We start from the raw sequence: 26,563 nt of genomic DNA on the forward strand, positions 1-26,563 counted from the left end.
CTATGACATGGTTGCTATGATCTAGTAGGTCGTGGTTCAACCTAAGGATGGCATGTGTTTAAGCCGTTCCCTACACTTATTCCTGTTGGCTGCAATAGCTAGTCGCATCACTGGATGCCCTCTGGATGTACGAATAATGTCCTAACGGATTTGTACGTCCGTTGGATATCTCAGGGACATCCAGCGGACGTACGAACTTGTTAGGACGTTATTTGTACGTCCAGAGGATATCTGGTGTTGATGGGGTGGTGGTCCATCAGCGTAATTTCTCCGGTGGAGTAACTCTGTTGGTGCCGCCATTCTTAGGTTAAACATGGATAATATGTAGCCTTTTGATCAAGTGATATCTCTTTCTGATGCCATATCCTATTGGTTTGCTAATCTCTCATGTGTGCACATTTACCCAAGGGTAGTTTCTATTATTTTTCCCCACAGTGACCTTGGTGTTTTATACACCTCATGTAGTGCCATCTATCACACGTCTGTAAAAGTAAGATTGTCTACTCATGATTGTGGTGTATTTAGCATATATAGTGAATTTTTTCAGACTATAGTCTAAATAGGAGCAGCCATCCATGGTTCCAGATTTTAAAGTCTCAGTTTTTAATTACACTTTAGGATACCTTTCTATTTAGTACGCTACATTTTTGTTATGGATGGCAGCTGCTGTGACTTGAACAGTGAATTTTGCTTTGTTACTTCATAGTTTAAGTAGTGTTCCTATCAGATTAACACTGAGGAGAATTAGAATTTGGGTTGGAATGTTTCTGTTATGGTTTCTCTAGTTGTGTGCCATGGCAACAGCTAAGCTACATGCCTTGGTGCAGACAAGACCACAGGCAACCGTAGCGGAGACCTGCTACTTGCTCACATGTCTCAACAGTGCACTAACAACAGCTCTGCAAGGTGAGGACACGGTAGGGAAGCTCTTAATGCATTAGCATTAGGAGCGTCAAAATGGAAAAGGCTGCATGTATGTGTGTGTGCGTTCGTGTTTGAGATGGTGAAGCCTCACCAAGGCCAAAGTAGAAGTGGACATGTAAAGGGGATAAAAGATGGCAAACGAAAATGGAGGCAAATGATTTGAAATTGAAGTAGTTGAAGGTAAGAGTAAGAGGTAAGAGTAATTGAAGGTAATTAAAGGCAATTAAAGCAAGAAAGTTGTGTTCAAAGGTAATGAATGAAAGATACGTGTAATTAAGAGAAAGATTAAATTAAATTAAAGATTACCGCAGGCTACCAGAGGTAATTAAATGTAATTCACGTCAATTAAAGAAGAATTGATGGTAATTAAAGGTTAATTAAATGGATCTACATAGTGTAATTGAAAGTGCCGAACCGGAAGTCAAGTATAGATCGGAGGTGGACAACCGGAAGTCAGGTTAGACCGGAGGTTGAGAACCGGGCGTCGAGTATAGGTGGGAAGCGGACAATCGGAAGGGTAGGGTTTCGACCGGAAGTTGGATTTCAACCCAGTAGTCACGTATGGACTAAAGGCTTAACGCTAACGCGTTTCTCTCGCATTTACAGCTAAATCACCACTGAATGTTTTCTGTGTTTCCTTCTAACTTGTCTTTTCCCTTGAAGATGGGGAACAAGAATATTACTCCTTTGCACTTCCTGTGGTGCGTGCACTCCTGGATCGCCTGTCAGGGCCTTTGCAGCTGTATAGACGTCTCCCGGACCTTCCAGAGACCAGTGTTGGACCTACCTTCTTTGAAGCCTTCAAGCAGTATGTTCTCAAGCCAGAGTGGTCTACATTTGTGGCTGACGTGGTGAGTGTGCATCTTGCTGGTAGTTATCAGCTTTCTCTCTCTCCTCACTGAGACAATACTCTTTGGTTGAACAAACTTTGAATAAACAGACTTTGGCCAAGAATCCTAAGCGTGAAACATAGGCCAGATGCATGTATTTTATTGGCTTTTATTTGCTTCTAATCCAAGTAATGCATAATGCTTATATTAGTGTTTTGCAGAAGCCTCGTTTATCACAGCTGTTGTTACACAAACAGACAGTAAAGACAGTGGCGTGTTCTTTTTTTCCTTTTTTTTTTCAAAAATAAGGTTTGTATACGCTGTGCAAGTGCGTCTCTGCGCATGAGAGGAGGCAGTGAGAGTGAAGAGGGAGGGCGCCGCCGTAGCCAATGGGGCTTCCCGAGTGGAGTAACCGGGAGAGGAGATATGCGCAGAACGCTCGGTTACTTGCAGAGCGTATTGCACGAACCTACATTCTCCTGATTGACGGTCAAGGATGCTGCCGATTCTACCACATTAGATGCCAGCATCCCTGACTGTAAATCACAATGTTCTAGCCTGGAATCCCTTTCCTCTGAACTATTTGAATATCACCGTTTCTTGGGCATTGAAAGCTTGTGCATCTGTATAATCCCTGGTGTAACTTGCCTCGCCTATTTCTCGTTGTTTGTGGCTCATACTTTGACAGTGTGCTTAGAGCACATTGGAGCTGACACTTAAAGAACACTCCTAATGCCTTTAGCTGCTCTCAGTGCGTGATGTCCGCATGTCGTAGGTTGTACCGCTTCAAGAACGTTATGCGCTGGCGCAACGAAAGGAACGGCACGAAGCCATGAATGACTTCTGGAACATGTGCTACGAAGCCTTGATGGTATCCATGCATCGACGTGGTAGGGAGGCTGGTGAGAGTAAACTGCGCTTTCAGGTGTGTACGACGTATCCAGCCCAACCCCACTTATACCTCTGTCAGACGGGCACACGTGCGGCCTTTAAGGCTACGGCATTAAAAATAGGCCGTTGCTGAAATATGGCCTTAAACCGTGGGATGCTGCCAGACGGTATCCGTGCAGTCGTTTTGCGGGTAATGTCTACACCGGGAAACACATCTGCGAACGTTGAATGAAATGCAGTTAAATCACATTTTATCCCACTGTGCGTACTCGGAAACAACGTTTGGTTTGCACTTAGCCAATATGAAAAACAGCAAACGATATTTGTTACGAAGCAGTTTCGATGCTATGTTGTGCGCGCACAGTTTTGGATGCAGACGACACGGAGTGCAGTGGTTCGAGGGTACCATTACGAACTGACGAGATATAATGAAAAGCAAAGTGCAAATATTCACCAGAGAAACTCGAGGCATTGAGCACGGAAAAAGTTAGCAGAACATAACGTCTCGTAAAAACATTTGATTTCGAATAGAAGGAAATCTGCGATACTTGTTCGTGGCGTCTGGTAACGAGACCTGGACAGTTTCGGGGGAACGGCGTAGACGGTCTTGCGGGAGCTCCCTTACACCTCAGTTTTGTCGAAAAGGCCGTACGACTGACCGTCTGGCAAGAATTTAATGACCGTGTGCACTTAAGACCGTAACCGTTAAAGCGGTAAGTGCACCTGTCTGACAGGGGTATTAGTCATTACTTCTGCACGGGCAAAGCCTGTGACCGTTTCCCCTTCCCACAGTCGCAGGTCCTGGGAGCGTTCCAGGCACGGCTCGCCGAGGAGCAGCTGCGACTCCTGTCAGTACAAACCGGAATACGAAGTCAGCAGCTGCTCCTGTGCCGCCATTGGGACGCACTTAAATTGTTTCTCGTGGGACCTCGTGGGCCCTGGGCAGCTAGGTAAGCTCGCGGCAATAAAAAATTCACATTTCTCACGTGGAACACCCATAAAGTGTGAAAATTTCTGCTCACGGAAATGAGAGAGACCATTACCTCGGCAGCGGTACGAAAGGTACGGGGATCCATCCTTTGCTGCGTTCATATTTTACACCGTGAAGGAAATCGCAATTTGCGCTTTCCCTATCCTCACCTTCTCAAGAGATGCAACAATGCGGGTCGGGCTCCCATTGGTCCCCCAACTTATTCCCGTGACGATTGGGCACCCCGTCCGCACCCTCGTGTCGGGCCCCTAGAGGAGGGAGGGAAGAGGGAAAGTGCATATTGTGGCTTCCTTCGCGCTTAAATCATAAACGACACGACGGATTAATCCCGATTATTCTGTATTGTTGCGAGGTCTTTCATTCTGTGAGGGGCAATTTTTATGCATCAGTGCCCCTTTAAATGATTCATCATCTAAATCTTGCCTCTCCTTAGCACGCAAAAGCCGCTGTACTGGAAATTGTCGCAGCAAGAGAACTTCTCTCGAATGCGATTGAAGCTGACGTTGAATCCACACTTCGATAGCCATTACGAAGCGAGCAGCCTCAGAGACAATCAAGGTAATGGGTATGGAGCCATAATGCCCTATTGATTCGCATATTTTGCGCCATCGCATCATTTGCACACCCCCTTGTTTAGCACGAAAAATGGACATAAAAATTAGTGTAATTTGTGCTCCCGCATTTTTCACGTACGTATATCTGGCCCCATGCCTCTCAGCGACTGCCCTGATTTTTTTGTTGCTTACCACGCTATTTTCACCACCATGCCATCAGTGCTACCGAAGTTACGACGGTGCTTTTGTACGCTTTGCGTCCACGTTTGGATAATGGTTAGAGCCTGAAGTTTTAGAGTTTTACCCGATTGTTCCCCGAATTTGCACCCCGAATGGAAAGTTGCCTCTTTAGGGTGAAACCCGATTTTTACCTGGCAAATTGCCCTCACTGGGATGTCTGTAGGAATGCACTAACTTACTTGTTTGGCAGAAAAATTCAGTTACATCACCGTTTGTAACAAACCTGTACAGTCAGTTTGAGTAACTGAGCCCGATTTCTCCCTGAATTTAGTGTACTGGAAGTTTTTTCGCCCGAATTCACATGAATTTAGTGCACATGTTTATTTACCCGATTTCTACTCCCCGAATTTAGAAAAAAATATTACCGGAAAACTTCAGGCTCTAATAATGGTCCACTGCCACGATGGGTGATACAGTCACTCGCTCTACAGAACAGACTCTGAAAGAAATGTTCGACAAGCACACTATCATACTTACAGCACAACACGACAAAGTTGATTAGCATAGCATGCTTTCGATTGTCAGTGCGGCTAGAGTCATCTTCGGGATGCAAAAGTGTGCAAATTATGTGAGTAAATACGGTAATTGATGTGCACACAAATGTGTCGTGGATACCGCATAGAAGCTGGAAGGTTTGTTTAGAAGTAATGTATTTCATTGCTGTGTGCTAACGAAGTAAGCCAACAGAAAATATGTATGGACCGGCACAAAATAAACGGTCGTTTATTTTGATAGGGTACTACACAAGTCAGCAGCAACCAATGGGTCATCCACCTCCTGTAGCAGCTCAGGTTGCATTGCACAGGGAAGACTCCGTACCTGAAGAAGATTTGCCCGGGCCGCCCCCCACAGGCCAGGGACAGAGGTAGAGGCACCTAAAATTGGTGCAGCACTTATGAACAAAATGGACGTGCTTTGTTGCAGACCTGAAAGTCCTGTTGGAGATGGTTTGAAACCAGTTGTTGATGAAGAGTGTGACCTCGTCACTTTGATGAAGGTTGTCCGAGGTCGTTTCCAAGCAACCGCAACGATGATGCGCTTTTCGGACCTTTCACCAACCAGAGAAGGTGGACTTGTTTAGCTTTTAGTTCTGTCCTAAGCAGCACAAGATGTCGGCCCAATATTGGTCCAAGATTGGACCAATATTGGGCTGGTATTGCCAATATTGGTCCAATATTGGGCCAACATGTTGTGTTGCTTGGGGTTTTTGTTCGTATCTTTGGTGCTGCAACGAGGGATTGTTTATAATCATTTTGCATCTTTAATATCCTTCAACAGGCGTGAGACAAGATTTCTGCTACCCTCTGTCTGTGCTTCGAGAAGTTCATTTGCGTCGGTATAACTTGCGCCGATCAGCGCTGGAATTCTTTTTGGTTGACCAAACAAATTTTTTTCTCAACTTCACAACGAAGGCAAGCTATTGCTTCATCCACTCAACACTGCACACTCTTTTGGGGAAGAAATAACTAACATTATCGTGCTCCTTTGCACCTGTTAGACGCGCAACAAGATATTTGGCAAGTTGGTATCCCTGCATCCTCCAAATCTGCTTTACTCTTCAACGACAAGGTCTCCAGCAGATGTGCTCAAAGCTTCGGGACTTACACAACGCTGGGTGCAGCGTGAGATATCCAACTTTGACTACCTCATGCACCTCAACACAATTGCAGGGCGGACGTACAACGACCTCAGTCAATACCCCGTGGTAAGAATTGCTTACGTGTCCTACTTCTAGTGGGTTCTACCACCCCGGACATAATAGCTGCAAACAGTAGCCGGGTACATCCATGTGGGAAAAGGATTAATAGTAGGGGTGTGTGAATCCGAATAAATACTGAATCGAATATCGAATATTCGTGCAAAATTTACAATATGTGACTTTCATACTAAAAGTTCCATTTTGTAGCCCATGGCCTTAGTGTAATTTTTCTGGCATTAACTGTCACAAGAGAGACATGTAATTCTTCTGTTTAAATCCCCTGCTCTTTAATGCTCTCCCCCGCTAACTTTACATGAGAGTGCTTCCTGCTTTTCAAGTGAGCCTACACTTACTGGAGTACTGGAGTGGTTACCTTCATTTCAAAATTTTATGTCGGGCAGTAGCATGTTACACGGATGAGGCTGTAATTGCTTCAGACAACCACAGGCCATTTGTGAAACAAACGAATTGGTATCCTGCCTCAGCTTTGCCACCCTTTGAACACCCTTTAGTTTCTTTGCACTCGCCCTAAGAAATTGCACTACTGAAATTTTAGATGTAAAGGACATCAAATCAAAGTCCCTCGTCGGCACCGCTAAACTGCATGAAGGGGAGGCGCCCCCCCTTCCACAGACGATGTCTACAAATCTAACTTTGGATTCCGCTATCTCAAACTAAACACCGTCCCGCTTGTGTTGGTTCTGCAGCAAGTGCAATTTCGTAAAGCAGGCTTCACCTCATGCACGGAAGCATCAGGTGAAGCCCACTTTCGGGCTGTGTCGTTCATATTCGTAGAATAGCCGAATATTCGAAAATTCGAATATTGGATATTCGATTCGCAAATCGAATAGTTCGAGCGTTTGATATTCGATTCGAATTCGACAACTCGAATATTCGCACACCCCTAAATTTAATAGTGTTTTCTGTGTCCCTGTACAGTTTCCTTGGGTGCTGGCGGACTACAGTTCAGAAGAACTCGACCTAGACAATCCTTCCACATATCGAGACCTGTCACGTCCCATTGGTGTAGTGAATCCAAAGAATGAGGCTGAAGTGAGAGCCAAGTAAGAGCCAAAATGCTTCCTTCCTTATGAGGGACCTCATCAGAGAACCTCGTCAGTGAACGCTGGAATTGAAGCCTATTTTGTGATGTGTGGTACTCACTAAAGCAGGGATAGTAAATAATGGAGAAAGACATCAGTAACAAGTGTGTACTAGTCATATCTAGAAAGCACATGCTAAGTGTGTTTTTTCGTGGCTCATGTGCATGGTTCCCCTCTACTGGGGAAAGCCATGGTGGTGTAAAAACTAGTTTTGCAGGGCATTCGCTCTGTGTAGCAAACATTCCTGATGCCAAGCGGGTTGGACAAATTGGATTTTTTTTTTTTTTTTTTTTCTGTTTTGGCACAACACATTGTTAAACAAGTGTCCACCTGGACGTAGGTCTCCGTTTCCAGCCCATAGGTGCGTCCCGTATGCGTATTGGACATACGGGAATTTCAGATTTTATTCGGACCAAAAGCTGCGACGGCTTGGGGGTATGAATTAAGGAAACACTACCGCAGATAATTTGTTATGAACGTCACAAAGGTTGCGGCAAATTGACTCTACATCCGCGAAGTAGCCATAAGCAAAACCCGGTGGAAGGAGACATTTGTGCCCTGTCCCCCTCACACTCAATTTTACGATGCCGCTCACTTACAGGTACGAGAACTTTGTCGACTTGACAGGAGCTGTAGAGAAGTTTCACTATGGCACCCACTACTCCAACTCGGCTGGTGTGCTGCACTATCTCGTCCGTCTTGAGCCATTCACTTCACTTCACATTGAACTCCAAAGTGGCAGGTGAGCAGCCTTGCACAGCATGCTACCATGGCACTTGTGGCACGTACATCCTGGCCTACAGCTTATTTGTGCAAGGAGTTTCCATAATTCAATTCCGCTATTTCGTCTTCACAGGTTTGATGTGGCAGATCGCCAGTTCCATTCAGTAGAAGCAACCTGGAAAATGCTGATGGAGAGCCCCAGTGATGTCAAGGAGCTTATTCCCGAGTTCTTCTACCTACCTGAATTTTTGGTTAACATGAATGGTAAGCATTATGGTAGAACCTTGTGTTTTTCTGTGTTTCGTGTTTGTTCCATGTCGGCGGGTAAAAATCGTATTTCATGTTGGGTGCTTCTGTGTAAGTTCCCTAGCAGTAACATGGACACTCTCCGCTATTGCAAAGGGTGGCTCAAGTGCCAGAAGGCACAGGCCATCCTGTTCAGCACTTGCAAAATTGAAACAAATTATTTTTAATTGAAAAAATGGTGAAGTCTCTTGATATCGTGTGAAAGAACAGGTTTAATGGTGGAAAGGAGAAAAGAAAAGTGCAAAGAACAACCCTGGGGACAGTAAGAGGCAGCATTGAGTGCCTGCATGAGTGGCTGAATTGGCATAGCATCAAGTGCTGCTCTCTGGTTTTTGCCGTGCTTTACGCAAAGTGGCTGTGATGCAAATTGGGTAGTAAAAACAGAATTCACTGGGCCTAACACAAAAACGCAAGCCTGTAATTATAGAGCAGCGTACATCATATTATCACATGACAGAGCAACGTGAAGAGGACAGGGACGGACACAGACTAACCAACATGCTGTGCATCTCCTTGCACTTCTGTACATCATATTTAGGTGCTGACTTTTTAGTGTTATACCTAATTACACACGATATTTACTCCCTGATTCAAATAAACAAAAGCAGGGTTTAACCAGTTATTTCCCCCAAAACTGCTGGGCCAAGGGGATTCGAAGTCCTTACAGCTAACACAGGACTTTGGAAACTGTGTTGTAAATGTAAAATATGCTCAAACTGTCAAAACAGAGACCCTGCTGCCTTTTAGGTGCATGAACTAAATGTATTGATACTCCGTGTCTGCTGGTGTGTCTCGTGTTTTGTGACGAATAAACCGAATATTTAAACCTGATTCAATCCAGTTCAACCAGAATTGGGTTGAATCAGGTTCAGTTCAGCCTGACTACACCCGAATCATTGAAGCAAAATATAACCCCATATTTACCTCCTGATGTTGCCGACAAATATAACTAGAGCGTGAAGTTTTCGGGAAATATTTCTTTCCAAATGCGGTGGTAAAAATCTTGTAAATAAACCCTAAAGAGGCAACCTTCAATTCGGGGTGCAAAATTCGCAGAAGAATCGGGTTAAACCCGAAAACTTCAGTCTCTAAATAGAACCTGAAAAAGTCAAGTCCTAATCATGTTCCGTACTATTAACCGTTCTTATCTCGTTAGGATTTGATCTGGGTCGGCTGCAGAGCACCAGAGAACCCGTAGGAAACGTGTGTCTGCCTCAGTGGGCTAGTTCTCCGGAAGACTTCATCTTCAAGCATCGAAAAGCTCTGGTATGTTGTGCTTTGTCTGCGCACCAGAAAGGACTATATCCGTACGACGTTTCTCCGCAGGAGTCTGAGTGTGTATCCCTGCATTTGCACGAGTGGATTGACCTGATTTTTGGCCACAAGCAGAAAGGTCCTGCCGCCGTAGAAGCGCTCAACGTCTTCTACTACGTGTCGTACGAAGGTGACATCCGTACCGTTTGTTAGAACACAGCCAGTCATAACTAGAGCCTGAAGTTTTAGGGTCTTACACGATTGTTCCCCAAATTCGCACCCCGAATTGAAGGCTATCTCTTTAAGGTGAAACCCGATTTTTACCCGGCAAATTGCCCTCACTGGGATGTCTGTAAAAATGCACTAACTTACTTGTTTTGCCGAAAAATGCAGCTACATCACCGTCTGTACCAAACCCGTACAGTCAGTTTGAGTAACTGAGCCCGATTTCTCCCCGAATTTAGCGTACTGGAAGTTTTTTAGTGCACACGTTTATTTACCCGATTTTTACTACCCGAATTTAGAAAAAAATATTTCCCGAAAACTTCAGGCTTTAGTCATAACGTAGGGAAACTTTGGGTGCATTGCAGGCGTCGTGGATCTAGACAGTATCAAGGATCCCATTCAGCGTGCAGCAACGGAGGGCATCATCAACAACTTTGGACAGACTCCGTGCCAGCTGCTCAAGGTAAGCGGATCTCGTACTACGTCCTGTTGGTCCTGCAGCCGCGACATTATCAACAATATGGTGCGTAGGAGCCTCACCCTCGGCGCATGTCCCTGGAGGCCTCCCTGACCGGTAGGCCAGACAGCAAGCCACCGAGCCTCTTCCTGTGTCTTCCCAACTTCAAGGCCTATGTCATTGAGGTACATGAAATATATCGAGAGAGGCTTCTTGCAAATTGTGATCAGTCAGATAGTTATGATTAGAGCCTGAAGTTTTCGGGAAATATTTTTTTCTAAATTCGGGGGGTAAAAATCGGGTAAATAAACATGTGCACTAAATTCGTGCGAATTCCGGTAAAAAAACTTCCAGTAGGCTAAATTCGGGGGGAAATTGGGCTCAGTTACTCAAAGTAACTGTGGTTGTTTGTTACAAACGGTGATGTAACTGCATTTGCTGCCAAACAAGTAAGTTAGTGCATTCCTACAGACATCCAAGTGAGGGCAATTTGCCGGGCAAAAATCGGGTTTCACCCTAAAGAGGCAACCTTCAATTCGGGGTGCAAATTCGGGGAAGAATCGGGTAAAACCCTAAAACTTCAGGCTCTAGTTATGATATGCAAACGTACATTTTTAGCCTGCACTTTTATATGATCAGCTCACCTAAAACCTTGTTTTCCTGTACAATCTGAGGACAAGTCTGGTAAAACCCAAAAGATCTCTCAAACAAACTTGCCAAAATGCAAATTCAGTCACCAATATGGGTGCTGGACAAGACTAAGCACTGTACATCCAGCACAATTGATTGACATCTCTTGTCCATCTGAGTGCAAGATCCTATATATTTTTTATTTTTTTCCTGCCTTCCCATTAAGTATTGGCCGACTTTTCCCTGTTTTACAGCTGCTGAGATAAAACTCAGTTTTTGCCCTCTGAGAACACAGTTCTAAGCCCACCTCATTTTGCACCCTAAAATGGGATAGGTAATTTGTATTTGTTTTAAAGATTTGACAGCTCTGTTTCTTTTCTATTGTTTTTTTTTTCGCATTTAGCAAGTCTTGCGATTTGACGCAGGGTCAAACTAAAGTAACCGGGTCGTTTCAAACTATCCTGCTGAGATAAAACTCAGTTTGTGCCCTCTGAGAACACAGTTCTAAGCCCACCCCATTTTTTTCATCCTAAAATGGGATATGTAATTTGTATTTGTTTTAAAGATATGACAGCTGTGTTTTATTTTTATTTATTTATTTTTTTTGCATTTTGCAAATTTTGCGATTTGACGCAAGGTCAAACTAAAGTAACCCAGTCGTTTCAAACTATCCTGTCTCTGTGTGCTCTGTTTCAGGCACCGTTGGGCTGTCCTGTGGCATATGTGTGCATTCCTCGTTGCCCCACTGCCCGGTCATCGTTTGTGCAGCCTCACGGTGGTACCACGGAGACACTGATAACAGTAGGGCAAGATGGCTCTCTTGGCTTGCATGGCTGGTTGCCTTACGACCGTACCCGTGCATATCCAAATTACTTTACGTTTGACAAGGACCCTATGCTGGCTAGTCCAAAGTGAGTCCATTTATAGAGCCTGAAGTTTTAGGGTTTAACCCGATTCTTCTCCGAATTTGCACCCCGAATTGAAGGTTGCCTCTTTAGGGTGAAACCCGTTCTTTACCCGGCAAATTGCCTTCACTGAAACGTCTGCAGGAATGTACACTGGCTTCTTTGGCAGTAAATTCAGTTACATCACCATTTGTACCAAACCGGTGCCGTTAGTTTGAGTGACTCTGCCTGATTTCTCCCTGACAGTTTGTACTGTCATTGCAGCTATCATTCTGCAATTAAGCACACTGTAATGAGATTAACGTAAGCTGCAACTGTGCTGTTTGGTACATGGTTATGTTCCACTTCACACTTGCTCATGCCAAGTGCTCAAAGTGCCGTTCTTGTTAATTGAAGACTTATCAACGCTACATTCATTTGTACGATAGTGATTTGTCCGAAAAATGTTGGAACACCACAGCGACAAAGACCAGTTTTGTCATGGCAGTTCTTTTGACGTGACTATTTTAAATTCAACTGCGCTGAACCTGCTAAAGAGCACAGTTCTGCAGAAAACCTGTGTTGACTCTACAAGAATACTGGTATCCTGCAGGTTTGTGCACAACTGCAAGAAAAAAGGGCCATTGACTTGCCTCTGACAATGTCTCAGAAACAGAGCTTGTGAAATGACTGTGAATAACTGTGAATGACTGTGAACTTGTGAATAACTGTGCAGGACGGCTCGCAAGCTTTCTGGCCCCTTTGACCCCTCACTGAAGGTGCATGGAAGGCTGTTTGCTGTGAGCGCAGACGCCAAGTTCCTGGTCTCTGGTGGACATTGGGACAGCAGTGTGCGTGCATACAGTCTCGTCAAAGGGAAGCAAGTGGCAAGGATTATTCTACATAAAGGTGATAATAGTTATTAATTCATAAAGTCGTTGTGCTCAACAATTAGAATTGATGCGTGTGTCAAGTCACAGCGAATGCTGCATAAATAAAGCCTGACCTTTTAGGGTTATATACCCGATTATGCCCTGTGTGTACCCCTTGATTCAAATCAGTAAAGAAACAGGGTGTAACCCGATATTTCCCCAAAAGCTGCTGGACCAGGTGGATTCAAAGTCATCACAACTACTGGTGTGTCATGTATTATGTCGAGTGAATCAGAATTGGGTTGAATCAGGTTCAGTTCAATCCGATTACACCCGAATTATAGGAACAAATATAACCTGATATTTACCCCCGCTGTTGCTGGAAAATATAACCCGAAAAAGTCAGGCCCTATGCATAAAGCGTGGACATATGTTTGAAAAAAAGAAGAAAGTAGTAGTAACCTTATGCATTAGGTCATGTACATTTGTTTGTAGATGTTGTGACCTGCCTAGCCTTAGACACATGCGGCATGTTTCTCATGACCGGATCTAAGGATACCACTTGCATTCTGTGGGAGCTCAACCAGCAGGTAAGAATGTGTGACAACTTCTGTTGCAACACCTGAGTATCCTGCTAAGGTTGCTAACACATTGCTTATACTGTACTTAAAGGTGGCTAATGTTCTGATACTGTTTACAGTCTGCACAAGGAAACTTCCTTCCAGAGAAGCCATTTCAGATCTTGTGCGGACATGACAGTGAAGTGGCATGTGTAGCCGTGCTTACGGAACTGGACATGGCTATTTCAGGTTCAAAGGTAAGTCCTTGGTTGGAAGCAGCTAATTGACATGTGTGGGGGTAGAACCTTGTGTTTTAGGGTTGAACCCAGTAAAGTCAGTTTTTATCCCACAATTTTGCATCAGCCTCACTGAGGGTAAAATAAAAAAAAATGTGAAAACAAACTTGCAAAATGCAAGTTCAGCCACCTTATATGGGCACTGGAGAATGCTAAACACTGTACACTCAGCAAAGTCGTTCAGCATATTGTGTTTTTTTTTCTTTTTCGAACACAAGAAGTACTTTTCTTTGGATAACATCCAGTGTTATCTTAGTTTGGGCTCCTGAAATAAAATAAAATTTCCCCCCCCCCCAATTTTCAAGATCCATTAAACCTGGAAACACAAGGATCTGTGAATGAGACAGTATATTCATATGGTTAAAAAAAAAATAACAGGAATGAGATAATCGTTTGCATTATACTTGCAGGATGGCACTGTGAATGTGCACAGCATTAGGGATGGCCACTTCCTGCACACCCTGCAGCTTCCCTGCACAATGGGACAACCGCACGCTGCAGTTGCGCTGTTGGCCGTCTCGCACCTCGGTTACATCTGCGTACATAGCCGTCCACAGAACACTAGCACAACAACGGTAATGCGAGTGTTGAGCCATTGTAACGCCAGTGTGTCCTTGCAGATTTCCTCGTGAATGTTCTGGAATAAGACTGCTATATTTATTTTATTTCTTGCTCCGTAGAAAGGTGGGCATGTTCTGCACCTGTTCACCATCAACGGGAAATACCTGATGCAAAAGGAGGTCTCATCGGAGGTATCAGATATGCTTGCTTCGGGAGATTTCTTGATCAGTGGCCATCGTGATGGATCACTCACTGTGTGGGAACTCTTTGGGTGAGTTTGGGCTCTTAGTTTTGTATCGGATGCCTGGCATCAATGTCGTTACACTCCTTGGTTGTAGCTGACTTCTGATGGGAGTTGCATCACGAAACTTATCGTACATTCACACTACCGTGGACTAGGGCTGTCCAGTTTCTTGAGCACTGAAGTAAATAATATATTCAATTCAGAATAATTCATATAATAAATATATAATTATATGTAACATATATAGACCCTGAAGTTTTCGGGGTTTATATTTTTCCAAATTCAGGGGGTAGAAATCGGGGCAATAAATTGATGTCGAAAATTCGTGCAAATTCGGGCAGAAAACTTACCATCAGACTGAGTTCGGGGAGAAATCGGGCATTATTGTAGAATAAACGTTCACTGTACCGTTTATCCAGAGTGCCAGGAGTAAGGGGCAGTCACATATTTTGTGAGAAACTAGTATGTCGATGCCTTGAGGTGCCTAGCCTAACTGCAGTTTTGCAGGTAGAAATCGGGTTTAACCCCTAGATAGGTGATCCTCAATTCGGGGTGCAAATTCGGGGAAAAATCGGGTTTAACCCTAAAACATCAGGGTCTAAACATATATAGAGCCTGAAGTTTTCGGGAAATATTTATTTCTAAATTCGGGGGGTAAAAATCGGGTAAATAAACATGCGCACTGAATTCATGCGAATTCGGATGAAAAAAACTTCCAGTACACTAAATTTTCAGAGAAATCGGGCTCTATTACAAACGAACTGTACTGGTTTGATACAAACGGTGATGTAATTGCATTTGCTGCCAAACGAGTAAGTTATTGCATTCCTACAGACGTCCCAGTGAAGGCAATTTGCCGGGTAAAAATCCGATTTCACCCTAAAGTGTCAACCTTCAACTCGGGGTGCAAATTCGGGGAAGAATCGGGTGAAACCCTAAAACTTCAGGCTCTAAACATATAATATATAATTCATATATGCAGAATATTCATATTCGATTCCGAATGTGAATCGAATATGGAATTGTACACAGTAGCTGGCCGATTTTCCGGACTTGACGATGACCAGAAAAAAGTCTGAATAGTGCAGCAGTCTGAAAGACCTGACAATCACTAAATTCAACCTTATTTCACCACACCTGCACCAATAAAGTCAATAATTGTGCCTAACTGCATTTGGTGCCTGCGTGTCATGGACTTGTTTGGCTTGGATTGCTTGGATTTGCGCGAGCGTCATAGGTTTGTCGCACATACTTTCCATCAGCGACAACACGCTCACCGTGTCGCTGATGGTTCTGGACAGTTTTTGGACGGTCAGGGAGATCGTCTGCAAAGTCTGACTCACTTTACGACTGCGCAATTTACATAACAGACGCGCCCTGACAAACGTTGAAAGTTCACAAACAGCGACAGCGTGCACATACAAACTCAGGAGAGCGTTCTGACACCCGAAAGCGCATAGAGGTTCTGAAGTTTTAGAGCAGTTCTCATCTAAGATTCCAATTACCAATCCAATCAATCATTGCTGGCATTCTCTGCGTCATGGCATCATGGCAATCTCTGATGTAGTGACTAGACTGACGATGCGCTCGCTGAAATTTGACGGGACAGGTTGCACATTCATGCAGCGAAGCAGACATGTATACATTCTTTTTTAAAACTCACTTTGAATGCTCCGAGTGAAGGTTTTCGAAATCAAGCAGATTTATGCCATTCACTAAAATTTCGGACTGCCCAGTACATAATTTGAACTGGTTTCGTGGCTCCTAGAAGTCCGAAAAATCGGTCAGTGACTGTACAGCTATATTTGCTTCATATTCAGTTAGGTTTTAAAGTTACTATTCACACAGCCATACTGCATACATAGGACCCAACTCTTTAGGGTTATACCCGATTATGCTACCTCCCGATTCAAATCTGAAGAAACAGGGTTTAGCACGGTATTTCCCCGAAAACTGCTGGATCAGGGGGATTCAAAGTTATCACAATTAACGCAGAACTTTGGAAACTGGGTTATGAATGCATAAATATGCTGATACAAACTGTCAAAACAGCTACCATGCCACCTCCTAGATGCATGGACTAAATATTGATATTCTGTGTGTACTGGTGTGTCATACGTATTATGCCGAGTAAACCAAAGATTTATGCCTGATCCAGTCCGATTCAACCAGAACTGGGTTGAATCAGGTTCAGTTCAACACGATTCCTCCAGAATTCTTGAAGCAAAATATAACCAGATATTTATCCCCAATTTTGTTGGAAAATATAACCCAAAAAAGTCAGGCAGTGTGTAGACATCGGGCCATGTGTTTGCGGGGTATGTTTTTTGAAAATCGGGGTAGAAATCGGGTTTTGTTTCAGGAGCCGTAAAACAATGTACCTAACATCAGGTGAAAAATAAAAAACAGTGCTGCTCGCATTTTAGATTGACATAAGTTGCGGAACATCTGTGCTGAATGTACATTGTTTAGCAATCTCCTGTGCTCATATTGTTGGCTGAATTGGCACTTTGCCGAGTTCGTTTACTGGTTTGACCCTAAACCACGGGGCCCTATGTTTACACATTAAGAATCCAAGGTTAGTAGATACAGTGTAACTGAGTTGCTCTGATGAACAAATGCTACAATGTGTGATAGTATCAGTTTATGACTGCCTTTTGGGCCTGTTGGTGCAACATTGAATATCAGAGTCAGTATGTTGACATGGCATGCATGGTGCATGTGCACAATGTGCATGGCGAACAGTGAGCTGGATCAGACAGTTGTGCGCTGAGACAGCGCACAACTGTCTGATCCAGCTCATCCCTTGCCATTACACTTCCTCTCCGCTTCGGAAAATATACCTTGCATGCTACATATCCTCCCTGGAAGTGGGCATCCTATCACAGCTTGGCAATGCTGCCCTCTTAAATTTTATCCACTGTGCCTTTTTGGTGCATGTTGCCTGCCGTTTCCTCGCAGCTGCTTCACGCTTGCAGTCAGTTTTCCCCCCGATTTTGTTCCTGCTGTCGCGAAAGCCACAAAAGGGGGAACCTTTCCACTCTGTGTATTTCAGCATGAACCCTCGGACGACGTTGTCCCTCGGATCGCCCGTGGCTTCCCTGGCACTGAGCCCCGCCCAATCACATATCATCTGCAGCCTACGGGACGGTAAACTCATTGTTGTTGGCGTTGCTCCACCTTCACGCTGATTCGGCGACGACTTACTACTCCTATCATATCGCTTGTGTTCAGTCTTGATGACACCGGTGGCTTTGCTCACTTTCACAAACGATGGCATCGCCCCATGCCATGGTTTCTGTTGACGAACTTACGGGGACTGACGTGCCTTCTGGCAGACCATTTATCATTTTAGGGTTGTGTTTGCAAAAAAAAAATGCAACATGCTTTGTTCTTTGATCATATACGATATACACATACAGGCCTCATTTACTATTTTAAATTATATGAGGTTGTGAATGGTTAAGTTATGGATGTATATTTTGAGTGCCTTTTGATCAGTGCGCAAGTGTACCCAAAATGGGGGGAAAGTTGTGGTTGTCTCGCCCAAGTCAAGGCTTTCTAATAATGCGTTCTGCAGTTGAATGTGATTAGGGGTACGCTGTTCTCTCCTGATGCTTCCCACTCAACGAGAGCGTGCTGCATGGCAAGGCATGGGATGAGAGAGTCTTGACTTGCGCGGCACAAGTTTTACAAATGTTAAGCCAGGCGTAAGACAGTGTGTTGTACTTCTGCAAGGTCTTTCGTGTGAAATAGTGACGTGAATTAAAAGGGCCACAAAACGTGAGATAAATACAGCTATGGCTACGGAACGTGCGACGCAAGAAAGCGCTCCAATAATGTACATATTTATGCACTTTTCCCCCTTTCAGAACTATTTGGTCAGATTTTCTCCAGATGATATATAAATATATATATGTATACATAATTGTATAACAGTAGGCTTAGTGTTGCAGGCCATTTTGTGAATGTGCCCACAGATGTTCTTCCACAGAGAGTATAAGTTGATGTACAGGGACTTGTTTCTTTATTAGCTGTTACAACAGATTGTTAGAAATTTTTATACTATAGAGTATACCGATCACGTCAGTAAGGGAGAGAAAGACTTGCCAGATTCAACGCTATTTGGTGCACGTTATTTAGCGGTAATGACACTGCGCTACGTTTTGCCGCTCGAGTAATTTATCACTTTGAGCCTGCGCCTAAGAAGTGCGAGAGGATATTTATGGGCTGGTCTCGAAAAGTAAAACTGTCAAAAGCTGCACTGTGTCGTATGGTTGATGTGCATTCACAAACACTGTGGTTTTTATAAAACTGGTCAGAAACATAACAACAAAAAGGCAGTAGTACTTGAGGAAACATGTATATTTCCAAAGGTGTCACATAAAAATAGCATGTCACACTGCACAACTGGAAGCAGTCGTCGTCTACCCTTCTTGCATTTCTAAAAAAAAACAAAAAAAAAACGGAAGACGGTTGAAAGAGAAGAGTCTCTTTGTTAACATGGTCCCATGACACCGGAAAGGCACTTGGAATATTAAAAACCCTGACTGTCACTGCGCGTCACTATTTATATCACTCGACGCGCACACATCCGCAAGAGGAGCGCTGACGTTCATCCCCGAGAGCTCACTCGGGTATCACAAGGTCTCGTAGGATGGAATTGCGGACACGGTCACTGCAACGTCCCGGACAGTCGTGTCCTTAGTCACTTCCTCGTAACTCGGTGGCGGCACAGCCTCCACGAGGCTTTGGCTATCCTCCACGTCACTGCCACCGGTTTCAATCCAACAGTCACCAGCGCTCGTTGTCGGAATGTTCTCGCTCGTTACCTCCCTCGCCGACGAATCTGTGTCGCCGTCAGACACCACAGATTCGAGTCGAATCAGAGGGACTTGGCTGTCAGCCGAGATGCGGCTGCTGGCTGAGGGTGTGGCCGTGAGATCGATCGTCGTCGTCGTCTGCGTCAACCTGGCCGGTTCCGTCGTATTGGCTTCCGCGGGAGCGGTGCTCTGACGTTCCTCGTGAGTTTGTAAAAGGAGATCCTGGACTACCGGGGTTGGCGTTTGAGGCGGTTCAGTTTGTAGTTGGCAGTCTCGTTTGGCCGGCAAGTCGACCTGTAGCGCTTGCCCGCTGAGGGAAGTGAGCGCTGTGGAGAAGCGTCGACTTGCCTCTGCGCAGTTGCTGCATTGGAAAAAAAAAAAAACAAGTGTCAAGAAAGAATTTGCTCGATCTATTCGGTGGTACGTGAAATGAAACGTCGTTAATCATGAACAGATTTAAGCTGCCTCTAGGCCCTGCAAAGATATGCGCTGTCCAAAACATTTTCTTCCAGGTTAAAGACAATTTAAACTATCAATTCATTTAAATCTGTACAATTTTACATCATTTTAACCTCAATTATCTCGTTTTTACACTACCTTAAATTGTATTTATCAGCTATGCAAGCATGTTAAAGCAGAACACGTACTAAACCTGTCCCTAGACGCAGGCTTTCCTCAAATTCCAAACATTGCAAAAGCATCACCATTGTGTACGTTTGACATTTGAGACCGACCACTACCCAGAACAATTGGTGTCTGCTTTTTTTTTGTCTTTACCTCGTATTGTTCCCTGAAGTGGGTGACACAATTGGGAGCAGAAGGTAGCTCTGGCCGTCAATGTTGACTATGTGATTGAGAGCCACTCCCGTGTTGTCTCGAGAAGTATCGTCCCCGCTTCCGTAGAACGGGGGCATCATATTGAGTGACATCTGGCTCACCGAGAACACACTGCTGAGGGGAGGGGCGGAAGGCAGTGGCTCTTCTTCTCTTTGCTGCGGAAGGTCGAGCAAAACACACTTTGTCTTATCAACGGTTGTGTAATCACAGACGGCAAGCACTTCAGGTGTGCGCACTCAGGTGAAAAAATATTGCAGAAGACAGCTCAAGTAACATTGAGTGTATTTATGTTTAAACAGGGGTTGTGGAATATGGATGAAAGGAAACACCTCTGCTCTCTCTCTCTCAACTGACTGGCACGTTCACATCACTGAGCCTTAAATGCACAGAACAAACCAGTGCTCGTATTACAACAACGATGAACCACAAGATACCCTATCGTGGCAGACTTATCATATTACTCAGCCTTCTCTGTAGTAGGTGAAGGTGTCCCATGCTAGACCTAAATTCCTGTGTGCGTGTGTTTTCTTTCTTGTCTGCATTCTATCTCTACTGTTACGTTACATTACATGAGTTTACCAGGGGGTGGGACACCTATAACTCCTGGCATTTCAAGCTTTTTTTGGGGGGGGGGGATGAAGAGGGGGTGGTGGTTCTGCTGAGAAAATCACCAGTGCTTGCACATTTGTAGGAGTTCAAGTCATGCAAAGGAGACAAATTTTTGTTACACTGCAGCAGCAAAACTACACTGAAGTATTCTAGAACAACTGTCAAAAGCTCGGCAGTCGAGCACATTTCAAATCAACATTTTTGCAGTGTGTTTGTTTGTTGTGTCATGTCTACATGTCGTGAAGCCATTGAAGTCGTATGGTCCTTTGGAAAACTGTATTTCTGTTCAGCACATTGCGAACGAGAGTTTTTAATCCCTTACCCTGTGCCCATTTGTGGCTCTTGAAGCATTCTTCTGGATTCTACTGCGCCGCCTGTCATGTTGTTTGCAAAAGGGTGCAGCTGCCCCAATGAGCACAAGCACTGCTCCAATAGCTGTTACTACCAGCCATTTGTAGTCCCAGTAATGGAAAGCCAAGAAGATGCCTCCAACCACCAACACAGATGCAAATACGCAGAGCACAACTGCGCTGCAGTTTCCACAACTGCAGCAGGTGCAACAGTCCCTTGAAGAACTGCTTCTTCTGCCCTGCTGTGGGGCCTCCATCTGAAACAGAACACACGCATAAATGACAGACGAAAAGGGGAATGGCTGAACTTAACTTGAAGAATCACGACAGAACCTAGCAATGTAAAACGGTTGCTTTTATTTTATTTTTTTATCTGCGTATGGTACTGCTGATTTCATAACGAGGCGTCTAGTTACATCCGCAATCCGATGTTACATCTGAAATTTATGGCCGGATATACTGCGGAGGAAACTGTGTAATATATCTGTCTAAAAACCACAGCTGCCAAGTACTTCAGTTGAGATACTGTCCCCCGATGCTCCTCTGTAAAAGAAGCTGTCTAAAGACAATACCGTGAACACCAACACAAACGAAAAAAAAAAAAAAAATCTCATCACGAACCCCCCCTGGACGGGAGCACAGGTCTCGACGTCGCATTCGCCAAGTATCATAGCTCGGCTTATTTCTTTCAAGGGAACCATTCTCGGAGGCGCTTTTGACAGATCACTCTAAACCAATCAGCCGATGACTCACACGCAACTTGCCGCTGGCTATCGTTAGCGCAGCGCGAAATTTCATCCGGTATCTGCATGCACTGTCTGGAGGACCCAGGATCCCTCACTTGCACGCTGATCGTGACAATGCAAAGCGATATCCAACAGTGTTGTCTGTAAATTGGGCGATCAGCTCGAATGACTTCGAAGAATAATAGGATGCTTCCTTCTCCCGGTTGAACGACCGTCACAATCACTCGCGCTGCAGAGATGGCATTTCCGTTCCAACGTGCAAGACGTACGGACCTCACTTTTCCACGAGCACGTCACATTCAGCATCATCTTTACGGCTGGCTGATTCGTGTGCGATAAATGACTTACCGGGTAGACCCGCTGTTGTGTGGTGCACCAAGCACCCACTCAGGCCAATGGTGCCATGTTGAGCCTGCGTCTAAGTTCGTGACCGGCCACCCGACGGCAAGGAGTGGCGAAGTGGCAACAACGCATGAACTGGTTTTCTGGAAGAGCCGGTCGGACGGGTGGATTACCCTCCCCCTCCTTCTGCTGGAGGACGCAGATGAGTGCTGCCTCCTGTTCGTGATGTTTGGAAAGTGTGTCCAGCTAGATAACTCCGGAAGCCACTCGTTAGCAATCGCGCAGCCTCAAAAAGGTTTTGGTGGAGTGCCGCTTGAGTGGTTTTCTGTGCAAAGGAAGCGGGGTGAACTATATGGGTCCAGCTGGCCAGTCCTTGGCACTGGCGTTCCCCTGCAAGGTCTATTTATATTTTCTTTCAATTGAGGTGTTCCGTCCGCTCTTACCTTGTTGTATACAACGCTTTGTAAGATATCGATCCTCCAATCCGCTGTAAATTACGCCAGATCCAGCTTTTCTGAACATTTTCCCCAAAACGCAGACACATTCAGGCGCGGATTCTTTCATCAAGATTGCAACCTAAGTGCGCAATGTATTCGCTCCTCGCAGCTACCGCGTTTGAATCCGTCATTCTGTCGTGTTCGTTTTGAGGTCGTCCTTTTGGCAGTTGCAGACTTCCTTGTACGTGATTTTTGTCGTCCAGCAACCCCAAGTTTTCATTTTGGGCTGTGAAAATAACGGGATGTAACAGGGTGTAGTAGAGTGAACATAGAGAGTACAGTATGAAAACTAACGGGCAATAATGGGGGGAAAGTCTAGCACTCGCTAGTGAACAAGATACGTATTTAAAGAGATTGAAACATTCAAATAATTTATTTTACTAAAAGACAAGCTTTCGCACGGAGTCCGTCTGAAAGCCTTTTTTTTTTTTTAAGTAAAATAAATTATTTCGTGTTGTGTTGTTTACGTGTCTTGCCCATGGCTCAGGCTTTGTCCATCATGGATTGTAATGTTTCAATCTCTTTAAATACTTATCTTAGAAAACAGTGTGGTATTGTAACGTTGCACGTGGAATGTATAGATCTGTAAACGCGCAGTGTACCAGCGTCATGGTAGCCAAGGTCGTGCTGAAAACTGGGAGGTGGTGGGCTCGAATCCTACCTCCGGCTGTGCTGTCTGACGTTTCCCCTGTGCTTTCTGAGGTCTTTCTAGACGAATGTCGGCGCAGTTCCCCCTGAAGTCGGCCCAGGACGCATACTAACCCACAGGTTCCCCCCACTCCTCCCTGCTGTCCTCTCTCCATCTGTCCATATCTGTATGCCGCTCATAGCCACAGTTGCTTCGCGGCGCTAAGACAGGATAAGAAAAACACGCACAGTGTTGCTGTGAACCGCTGCTGTGTCGTCAACAACAATGACAAAAGTACATTTGTGTTGTTTGAGAATCGTAAGGATGTGCTTGCTTTTAAGCCATGGCAATCCGCTCAAAATTCATTTTCCTGAACCGGTTTAAACCGGTTCGAACCGAACCAATACGCTTGAATCTGAAACCGAAGCGAACCGAAAAAGATAACGGCTTCGATCCCTGCCTGAGACAAGATAGAAAAAGACGAGACGTACACAGTAAAACTTTTTGCGACCTTTAAGGTGGAAAATTAGTGTAATTTGCGGATAACGCCCTACTTTTTTCAGTTACGCCCATCGCTACACCCTCGTGAAAACTAGAAGGGTGTTTTATGAGTGTAAAATGGGTGCACATTAGAAACACACCCTAAAGGCACCTTATGAAAGCACTGACAGCGGGTGTCCACGCTATTTCCTTGGTAATTTCGTACCAATTCGCCGGTATTCCCACCGCAATGTAACGGGAGGTGTCCAGAAGGGGTACTCGCTTTCAAGGGTACCGTAATGCTCCCTCACGGGTTTCCTATATAGTCTGCGCAGATAGATTTTGATGCACGCACGAGGCACACAACACGCTATGCCTTGTCGACGTCCCTGTTCGCTCCAACAACTGATTTCGGAAAATGAAGTGAGCAAACGACATTTAAAGTCATTCACCACAAAAGGAAATCACTTTGTCGAGGCCAATAATGCACGCTGTTTTTCATCGCGGAATTATCAGCATAACTTGAGAAATTTGTTACAGAAACAGTTTCCGGGGTTTGAACTCCACTGAAAATCGTTTTGGAACCTCTAAAATCCTTTTAAACCTATGTCAGAAGTTCCATTAACTGCGTCTAGAATTCCCGTCTCAAATAACAGCATCCTCCCGAAATTGTGCCGAATCTTAATTGTTAACAGAGTTATAGCTGTACAAACAGTTAATACGACAAAAAAGGAACGTTGCAGGAACTAGTAATTCACATATTTCTTCTTATGTATTCATGTTATTCTCTCGTAGAAGTGTATGCACACTAAACATTGTGACGTGCTAAGATGAAAGTGCTTCGGGGATCTACCACTAGGATCGCCACCGGCGCACGTCGAAGATGGGAACAGCAAACCAAAAGCGCACACATCCATGCGCTCGTTACGGTGCAATGGTGCTAGCGGCGTGTTTTCTTTTCGTTAGCTCAGCGATGCCAATACATGCATTACTGTTCCGTCAGGAGGATCTGATATGCCCCTGGTTCGCTAAATATAGGTTACGTTTTTTTTTTTTTTTGCTTAGCCCACCTTTCCATACAATATAATACGCGACTAAACGCGGGGACCAATGATCCATCTTTGCGGAATGCGCCACTCGACAGCTTATGAGTTTAGTCATATTAGTCGAGTTATACAGCAATAACTAGTACTAGTGCCGGTAGCAATTAAATGTATAATCTATAATCGCTGGCACCCATACGGGTTTCGGTAGCTCAGTCGGTAGCATGTTGGTTTGCTTATCTCAAGGTCGTGGGTTGAATCCCGACTGAGGGCGGTAGTACTTGGGGGAGGCGAACATTACTTCCGCACGTCAAGAACCCCAGATGGTCATCTGGAGTTAAGATAAGCAAAGCAACATGCTACCGACTGAGCTACCGAAACCGGCATGGGTATACCAGTATGGGCGAACGTAGCATGTCACGTGTAAATTTACTGCAATTATTTAAAGTATGGAATGGCGTTTTTCCTGAAATAACACCCCATTTGAAGAGGTGTCCACATGAACACCACTTTGTAGCTTGTTTAGAAACACCAAAAAAGGTGTTTGCCGTGGGAAAGTTTAAAAACACCCGTAGGGTGTAAAAAGTTTTACTGTGTAGTGTGCATACACACACACGAGTTGGGTCCTGAGAACTTGTGTGTGCGCTCTACGTCCAGATACCCTGCGCCTTGTCCTTTCCCCATGTCCCCAACCCTGCTAAATGAGCCGTTGACTGTAATATGCCACTGTCGTCAATGGTCGTCGTGGACTTGTTTGAAAAGATTGCCGTGAACGTACAGCTCCCGTCACCCTTAATAATAACACTGGAATAAATATGGTCTCGTTCCCCAGCGCGATTACAGCAACCCATGAGGAAATCTTAATTGAACAAAATTATTGCGTTAGTTTAACGCAATAATTTTGTTAACGTAACATTCCCTCAGTTCCTCCAGGGTGGCTGTTATCGCGCTTGAAAAATGATAGATTTTTTTTTTTTTTTTTTTTTCAGTGTTGTTATTAAGGTTGACCGGAGCTGTACCAGGATTGGAAGCCAAGTTTCATCCACAGTTCTTCGCAGTCCTGGCAAATGACAACAAACAGTAGTTGTTGACGTCATCGGCGACCTCAGCCGCGCTAATACCCACTTGCGAACAGTGTCCAGAGCCAACAAAGATAATAATAGAGGGAAACGATGCCGTAAAGCTGAACAAGCTTTCTGTCGAGAGTCGACTGGGTAGACACACGACACAAGATGACCAACAAAAAGCGAGAGAGCGAAGGAACGTTATGGCAGTGCATTTTTTACAATATGGCAATATACACAATACAATGGCAGTATACATTATAGTGTCACACAATGCACACCTACGCATGCACGAACACGTATTTATAAATATGCATAGGCTACGAATGATCTATAAAAGCATAGTATATTGTTTTTCTTTACAAAAACAAAAATAAATCGAAAGCGTGTCGCCACATATGGCCAGTAAATTGTCACAAAGTGCGTCGCGTCTTCTGAAAAGCTACCTGGAGTAAATAATAAACGCGAGAAATGTGGCGTTTTTTCGTGTCATGGTAATGGCAGTCAACGTTTGGGAGGTTGTGCAAAGTACTGTGTAGGTTATACAACGCGCTGCTGTCATGGGCGGAGAGTGGGAAATTGATTTACTGTACAGAGTGTTTATTTTTATTCGTTACATAATTCTTATTAAAAAACTAGCAAAGCAAAATAGATGCCGCTCTTGCAGTTGGGTTATACGGCCAGGCGAACATTCTATCGAAGAAAGTATTGTAACCAGGGATCGGAACCGGAACCGGAACTGAACCCGAACCGAAAACCGGAAAAAAACGTTATTTTCTGACGAACCCGAACCGAGCCGAACCCGAACAATTTTTGTGCTTGCCCTGAGCCGAACCGGAACTGAACCGAAAAAAATTGATACGGTTACCGGTTCGGGAATCGGTTCAGAGGTGAATTAAT

General features: G+C 44.6%; 2 protein-coding genes across 2 annotated transcripts in view; one reads left to right on the top strand and one right to left on the bottom strand.

Moving 5' to 3' along the window:
• LOC135388900 (neurobeachin-like protein 1) overlaps positions 1-18,508 on the top strand; it is a 38,352-nt gene extending 19,844 nt beyond the window's left edge. The window contains exons 38-60 of the mRNA XM_064618774.1: positions 786-906; positions 1,588-1,775; positions 2,530-2,679; positions 3,438-3,595; positions 4,070-4,194; positions 5,166-5,295; positions 5,355-5,497; positions 5,709-5,842; positions 5,929-6,135; positions 7,069-7,193; positions 7,834-7,974; positions 8,089-8,219; positions 9,418-9,527; positions 9,588-9,705; positions 10,106-10,203; positions 10,272-10,382; positions 11,524-11,738; positions 12,448-12,620; positions 13,079-13,173; positions 13,284-13,400; positions 13,850-14,014; positions 14,120-14,271; positions 17,300-18,508. Of these exons, the coding sequence (XP_064474844.1) occupies positions 786-906; positions 1,588-1,775; positions 2,530-2,679; positions 3,438-3,595; positions 4,070-4,194; positions 5,166-5,295; positions 5,355-5,497; positions 5,709-5,842; positions 5,929-6,135; positions 7,069-7,193; positions 7,834-7,974; positions 8,089-8,219; positions 9,418-9,527; positions 9,588-9,705; positions 10,106-10,203; positions 10,272-10,382; positions 11,524-11,738; positions 12,448-12,620; positions 13,079-13,173; positions 13,284-13,400; positions 13,850-14,014; positions 14,120-14,271; positions 17,300-17,435 (3,243 nt within the window). The 3' untranslated portion in view covers positions 17,436-18,508. The remainder of the gene's footprint in view (positions 1-785; positions 907-1,587; positions 1,776-2,529; positions 2,680-3,437; positions 3,596-4,069; positions 4,195-5,165; positions 5,296-5,354; positions 5,498-5,708; positions 5,843-5,928; positions 6,136-7,068; positions 7,194-7,833; positions 7,975-8,088; positions 8,220-9,417; positions 9,528-9,587; positions 9,706-10,105; positions 10,204-10,271; positions 10,383-11,523; positions 11,739-12,447; positions 12,621-13,078; positions 13,174-13,283; positions 13,401-13,849; positions 14,015-14,119; positions 14,272-17,299) is intronic.
• An 83-nt stretch (positions 18,509-18,591) lies between these two features.
• Positions 18,592-22,113, bottom strand: LOC135388901 (uncharacterized). Its single transcript, XM_064618775.1, has 4 exons — positions 21,958-22,113; positions 20,836-21,120; positions 19,845-20,059; positions 18,592-19,428 (listed from the first exon to the last, which is right to left on the bottom strand). Exons 2-4 carry the CDS (start codon positions 21,118-21,120, stop codon positions 18,885-18,887), a joined length of 1,044 nt encoding a protein of 347 aa, XP_064474845.1. The 5' UTR covers positions 21,958-22,113; the 3' UTR covers positions 18,592-18,884.
• Between the last annotated feature and the right edge of the window lie 4,450 nt (positions 22,114-26,563).

Source organism: Ornithodoros turicata, chromosome 3, assembly GCF_037126465.1.
Source record: "Ornithodoros turicata isolate Travis chromosome 3, ASM3712646v1, whole genome shotgun sequence".
NCBI classification, from domain to species: Eukaryota; Metazoa; Arthropoda; class Arachnida; order Ixodida; family Argasidae; genus Ornithodoros; species Ornithodoros turicata.